This window comes from Asparagus officinalis, chromosome 10 (assembly GCF_001876935.1).
Source record: "Asparagus officinalis chromosome 10, Aspof.V1, whole genome shotgun sequence".
Lineage (NCBI taxonomy): Eukaryota > Viridiplantae > Streptophyta > Magnoliopsida > Asparagales > Asparagaceae > Asparagus > Asparagus officinalis.
This window is the reverse complement of record NC_033803.1, coordinates 60669304-60676715: the sequence shown is the minus strand read 5'-3', so window position 1 is coordinate 60676715 and position 7412 is coordinate 60669304. Positions and strand designations below refer to the sequence as shown.

Sequence of the window (7412 nt, the reverse complement as noted above, 5' to 3'; positions counted from 1 at the left end):
CGTGGGAGATGATAAAAAGGTTGGTTATTTTAAAGCAAGGAATATACAAAGGCGAGGTGAGAAGAGGCAGGGGAGGAAAATAGCAGCGCTGGTGCTGATAATCATAGGAACATTGATTGTAGCAGGTGGCATCGCGTTTGCAAGTTATGGAGTTTGGAATTCAAGGAGGTGGAGAAGCAGAGGTGAGGATGAAATGGGAATGCCATACAAGGATCTGAAATCAAGTTCATTTAGATCGATCGAGCTGGCTAACTCCTTCAGAAAGTGAGCGAGCCTGGTTCGTCGTCGGCCTTCCTAGTTTTGTCCATAAAACTTAACAGTGTGAATCAGAGAGGAAGTGCTATGCTCAATAGTTAATTGCTATGCAGACGATTTCTTTTTTTCAATATACAGTATTTCACACAATATGTTTTGCATTACTTCTATTCATAGCTTCATACGAAGTATGTTTTTTTTTTCTTTTAAATAGGAGCTAGTAAAGTTCAAGTAGTAGTATATCATTTCCTGTGTACATTTAAAAAGTTCAGTAAGTATGGTTAGTATTTTGGCAATATAGTACATTTTGAGCTGACATGGGATCTGAGAAAGTTTTCTAGAACTGATTCCTTTAATTAATGTACTCGGAATAACTCGGCAAGGCCTCTGTTCCAAAACCATCCAAGCCTAGATTAAAGACCAACCAACAGGATATACAAACCGAAGATATAGATAGAACTGCTCATCTAGCAGATATAAATCAATCATAGATTATATATTATGGAATATAATAGATGTTAGTTAGGTGATTCTGAATGGTTTTGAACCAATAGGGACACTGCTCACGTGTAATATAACTGCAAGTAGATATCAGGTACGACTCATCCAAGGCCCAATTTGATATAGATTTGAATTTGTGGTAGGGATTCAAACTTAGTCCAGCTACCTGCCCATATATAAAAGGATTGAGATTCTCTACTCATCAATAGTGGCTCTTAATATTTGCTAATGCATCTCCACCTTTCATTTTGTGGGTTCCACAAAATGAAAGGTGGAGATGCATTAGCAAATATTAGGAGCCACTATTGATGAGTAGAGGATCTGGTTAGATCTGGTTTGGTTGGATTCAGCAGACAAGTTCCCAAGTTTTTTGCTGGCAAAGCTCCACATTGTGTGCGCACAAAACAAAATCAAGTCAAATATACATTACTCATCCTCCCAAAGATCAAAACCGAAACTTTTCCTTCCCAAGCAGAAGTTTCAGGGAGAAAAACTATAATCAGAGGGCTTGCTGCACTCAGCTGTGGTACCTTCAAAAGGAAATGGATCGGGAGAGCTGCTTGTTACAGTTAAATTGATTGAGTTTTAATTTATGTTTTTATACAGTTGTTGATAATAGTGTTAGTAGTGAGTTTTTAGTCTCATATTGATTGTGAGAACACACCTCGCCCTCCTCTACTTGTATAAATATATGTGCACACTCAATATTCAATTCAAGGGGAAATTTACCCAAAACTCTCTCTCTTACTTTAACATGGTATCAGAGCTAGGGTTATTATTTCACTTTCAATAATTTTTTTTTAAAGCTTCTACGTTCTTTTGCCAAATCTTGGCCTTGCTGCTTTGCAGTTGTTTAACGTTTTTTTGCGTTTCTCTGTTAGATTTTTGGCATTGTCGCTTTACGGCCTCTTAACGCATTTCGCGTTCCATTTTAATATTCGGAGTTATATTTTAAACTTTCGGGTTCTATTTTAACGGCATTACTGTTTCAATATCATCTCTTGATCTCAAATTTACGGCATAGCAGTTTTTTTCAAGACCGTCTCTCGGTCTCAAACTAACGGCATCACTGTTTCAAACCGTCTCTCGGCCTCAAACAAACGACATTGCCGTTTCACAATCAGTAACGACATCGCCGTTTCAATCCTTCCCGACGTCTCAACGTCTCAACGTCTCAACATCGGCATAAATTCATTATAGGTCTCTGGCGTGAGCATCAAATCTGGCCGATCTTCATGCCACCTTGGTCGCCGGTTGCTTTTTTTTTTACTCAGATTTGACAGTCATGTTTAACCTTCGGGTTCTTACATTTTAACCTTCGGGTTTCTACATTAACCTTCAGATTCTCCTTTAAACATTCGGGTTTCGTTCACGAATTATTATTTTGAACTTTGAATTGCTGCTATTATGGCCTCTTCACTGGCACCTACTTCTCAGGCTCGGTCTAAGCTCTTTTACACCTATTGCAAGAAGGAGGGACACCGCTTTGAGACATACTTCCAGCTTCATCCTGAGTTACGTTCCTCAGGAACAGGCCGTAGTCAGCGATCCCCTCAGTCCCGATCATCTAGTGCACCAGGATTACCGATCAATGTTATACCATCTACCACTTTAAACCCTACCATTAGGACTGACCATGGTTCGGTCCAAACCGAAAAACCAACCGAACCGATCCGAACCGACCCGAAAAAATCGGTTTTATGAGTAGGGCGGTTCAGGTCGGGTTGAAAACTTTTCAACCCGAACCGACCGAATATACTACAAGTCTTAGTCTGTAATTCTCAAACCCTACCCGACCCGTCCCCAACCCAAAGAGTCAAAGACTCAAACCCTAAAGACCTAAACTCATTTCCTCTCCCAGCCGCCGCTCTTCATTTCCTCTCTCTCACTCAGTTCACTTCACCTTATCTTTTCTCCATGGCGCTATTTCTCAAGCCTCACGCTTCGACCCCTCACTCCCAGATCCGCTCTCTCCTAAAATCGCCACCCGTTCGCTCTTCTCGATCGTCTTTTTTCGTTAGGAACCCTGACCCTAGATGGAGCGTCCTCCAGGAGCAGCTCGGGCACGACGGCCGTCGCTGGCGGCAAGAGACGGGTTAGCTCTCTCTCTAGGCTGGATTTTTCTATTTTTTTTATGAATTTTGAAACTCAGGATGCTCTAAGATGTAAGCATTTAGGGTTTTGTTGATCTTTTTATTTAGTTTGAGCAGAGGAGGAACTTGTAGGCTATTAGGATTTAGGATCTCTTTGTCCGCACTTTTGGTGTAAGCATATATATATTAATGACCAAGATTGTGGTTGAGCTCTGTCACGATGAACAAAAATTTGATTTTTATTTTGTACATGAGGTAGGAATATATGGACTTTGTGTCTAATGATGATGGCTGGTATTTAGGGGGGGGGGATAAATTTGTAACTTTTTATGAAAATATTTATACCGTGGTGTTAAAATATTCCTTCCGACATCTATCTTCTTGGCTAGGTATCACTCCTTGTCATATTGAAATAATTAACTGCCAAGCTTACATACCTACTAATATTCTATCACCGAGTATCGGGATATGATAAAGTTAGACCGAACAAACCGAACCGAACTACACCGAACCGACTTGTAACGGTTCAGTTCGGTTTTGAATTATCGAGCCGAACCGTTATGATCTAATCCGTGTTTTTGGTTGTCGCTGTTTCGTTCTTCTGTCATCTCACGAACGTGATAAATTGTCTCCCAGAGTTGTTCTCTGTGTCTATTTAGGAATTAGTTCGGAACATCGAGGTTATCGTTGTTGTGATCCCGCATCTCGTCGAATTCATATATCTCGACACGTTCAGTTCGAAGAGGATTCTCTATTTTATTCTGCTTCCGATGATTTCAATTTCCTCCATACTATTGATCATGCTTCTCCGACAGCTGCATCACCCACTTCCTTACCTCAGTTCTCCTTTCGAGATCTCCCTGAAATCTCTCCATCTCCTTCTGTTGACTCTCCCTCGTCCAAGCCTTCTCTTTCACCATCTGATCCCTATCCCGTAGACACGACACCCACTTCAGAAAATACTGTTGACCTCTATGCACCTGCGCCAGCATCTCCTCCGCCTGAGGTTCCTCTTGCTTTTCGTCGAAGCAAACGCCCATATGTCATGCTTGCACGGTATGCTTCAGTTACTTCCTATTCATCTATCTTTTATAATTTTCTTGCTGCCATTCATACTACAGTTGAACCAAAGTTATTTCAAGAGGCCGTTCAATTTTCAGAGTGGCGACAGGTTATGGTTGAGGAATTTTAGGCTTTTCAGCAAACACATACCTGGGATGTTATTCCCTGTCCCCCTGGCATCTCTTTAGTTGGCAGTAAATGGGTTTATAAGGTCAAGTATCGTTCTGATGGCACAATTGAACGTTAAAAAGCTCGTTTAGTGGCTCCAGATTTTACTCAGTAACAATGTATTTATTATGAGGAGACATTTGCTCCTGTTGCTCAGATGCCCAGCGTTCGTACTCTTCTTACGGTCGTTACTGCTCATCGTTGACCCTTATACCAGATGGATATCAAAAATATTTTTCTCCATAGCTCTTTATCAGAGACGGTATATATGCAACCGCCTCCAAGGTCCAATATTCCTTCAGGACATGTATATCTCCTTAGCCGTACTGTTTATGGTCTCAAGCAGGCACCTCATACTTGATTTGAGTATTTTCGCGATGTCATGCTCAAGGCGGGCTTTATGAAAAATCACCAGGATGCTTCTCTGCTTGTTCGCACTACATCGCGTGGCAGAATTTTATTACTCATCTATGTAGATAATATGATCATTACAGGTGATGATGTGGTAGGTATACAGTACACAAAATCTCAATTGCAACAACAGTTCCACATGAAGGATCTTGGATCTCTTCGGTATTTTTTAGTCTAGAAATTTCTCAAGGCCCGCGGGGTGTACTACTGTCTCAACAGAAGTATCTCTCGGATATTCTAGATCAAGCTGAGCTAATTGACGATGCAATTATCGATACTCCACTCCAACAAAATATCAAACTTCGCTCTACTGATGGTGAGCCTCTATCTGATCCTACCCGATATCAACATCTTGTTGACTAGTTGGTCTATATGTACATCTCTCGACTAGATACCTTTCATGCTGTTGATATTGTTAGTCAATTTGTTAGTGCCCCATGTTCTGTACACTATGTTGCCTTATTACGGATTCTTCGGTATCTCCGGGGTACTAGCACTCACTCTCTTCTGTTTCCTGGTACATTCAAGTTAGAGCTTTGTGCATATTCTGATGTTGTTTAGGCTGGTGATCCCACTACCAAAAAGTCTACCACGGTTTATTGTATATTTCTTGGTGATTCCTTAATTTCTTAGCGGAGTAAGAAACAAGATGTTAAGAAACAAGATGTTGTTGCTCTTTCCAGCACCAAGGTAAAATATCGTGCAATAACCACAACAGCTAAAGAAATTATTCATCTTCGTCATCTTCTCAGTGATTTCGGGATTTCTGTTTCGACCTCTACTCCTCTATACTATGATAATAAGAGTGTCATCCAGATTGCTAATAATCCAGTATTTCATGAGAGTACCAAACACATTGAGATCGACGTTCATTTTGTCCGTCAATAAGTTATCAAGGATAAAATAATTATACTTCCTCATGTGTCATCCGCCGACGAGCTTGCAGATTTCTTCACAAAGACCTTATCCGTTCATCTATTCCAGTTTATTGTACGCAAACTCATTTTATTTGATCCAACATGAGTTTGAGGGGGGGCTGTTGATAATAGTGTTAGTAGTGAGTTTTTAGTCCCACATTGGTTGTGAGAACACACCTCACCCTCCCCTAGTTATATAAATATATGTGCACACTCAATATTCAACTCAAGGGAAATTTACCCAAGACACACACTCTCTCTCTCTCTTACTTTAACAACAGTTAAATTGATTGAATTGCAGTAAATGGTCCTTCACTATTTAGCTCTTGATGATTTTTATAGTTCTGCAAATGACCACCATGAGTTTTATGTTGTTTGATTGAGATAAAATAAAAGTTATCTTCTTAGACACCCTCGTTGAACAGGTAGTGGAAGAACTGCAGTCATCACTTTCAGAGAACTTTCAGAGAACCAGGTGAGCATGATTGTGGGTACTGGGTAATAGGCTGCCTCTACGGTTTATATCATGGTAAATGATGCTCTCTGTTGTAATAACAACAAAGCAACAACATCGGCTTTTTAAAAATGCATTAGGATCAAACATCCAAACAGCTTAGTTTGGTAACTAGTTCCCTAATTTAAAGTAGTTGTTGCGGTCAGGCAGAGCAGCTACATGTATATATTCATAATATGCATACATCTTCATTGTTGCTAGTCTTCCTTGGAATCATTCATCAATTACCGACAAACGAATTGCCTCAGCTAATGTTAACCACATATACCGTACCGTGCTAGTTCGTTCAGGAAATCCGTGAAAAGACAGGTTTGAACGCATTCGTTCAGGAAATCCGTGGCAAAGAACCTGAGGGTGGATGCTAAGATTAGACAGACTGGTCCAAAAGGTTTACCTCACTGCTCTCAAGCACTCAATCTCATAATTTGGTGAACTGCAAGCACGTGTCGCAGTTATGTGATGCTTTATACCGGCATGGTTTGGGTCATAGTGCAGTTTTTAGTTCTTGGTTTAGGGGCAATTCTAGTTCTGTGGAATAAGCAATTAGCAGGAAAACAGAGCTAATGTTGTCAATTTACTAGGGTACTCCTCTCCGTCCGGATTTAGAACAGGAAACGGGTTTTATTAGGCCTAATTGTTGTATGCGTACCAATGAGCTGTTTACTGGCAATTTGGAGAAACATTCGGATACCCCCATTTCTATCTTTCCTCTCAGCTACCGTAAAATTGAAAGCGTGAACAAGTGCAGAAGAACAGAATTGCCCTAAAAAAAACCCATTCACGAGTGCTACACAAAATTAAGAAATGCGTACATGTATTTGTTGAAACTAAAGAAGAGTGATGAGGATGAAGAGAAGCAGGGCGGCGATAAAAGAGTACTTGAGAGCAGCGAGAAGGATGGCGATGGATATAAAGAAGAGCTGACCCAGTACCTGAACGCTCGCCCACGTCAGCAGCCCCGTCAATGCAATGGCCACTATATTCTCTGGATCCGGATCCAGCAACTCTCTCCACCTCAGATTCAGCGACGGCGCTCTCCGCTGCTTCGCCTCTCCTTCCCCTTCTCCCTCCCCTCCTCCTGCAAATACAGCGGATCGTCGCGGCTTTGGGGGTTTATTAGGGTTTCCCACCGCAACCCCTTGGGGACGACGAATGGCTGGGAGCGATCGGTGACTTCGCGGGCTGCAGGATGGATAGCTGGAACGCATAGGGAACTTTGGGGGGGAAATTGCAGAGATTATGGAATCCATTCGATTTCCCCCTTTTGAATTTCCGCCCCCCAACCCTTTTTTATTTTATTTTTATATATTTATCTTGCGAGTAATTTTGCAGAGGAAAGGGAGTCAGTTTTGAGGAAGAGCTGTGCTGACGTGGAAATAGAGAAAGGACGACTTTGCCATCCCCAAATGTTTTCTCTTTTAGTTGTCACACCTGTCGTCTCCTCGTTCGATGAATCAGGGAGGGGGCAGATAAATAAGATAGAAACCGGGA

The 7412-nt window shown here is 41.4% G+C and overlaps 1 protein-coding gene across 1 annotated transcript in view; it reads left to right on the top strand.

Moving 5' to 3' along the window:
* The window catches only part of LOC109826784 (PAN domain-containing protein At5g03700-like), a 1779-nt gene extending 1511 nt beyond the window's left edge, over positions 1-268 (top strand). The window contains exon 2 of the mRNA XM_020393803.1: positions 126-268. Within this exon, the coding sequence (XP_020249392.1) occupies positions 126-268 (143 nt within the window). The remainder of the gene's footprint in view (positions 1-125) is intronic.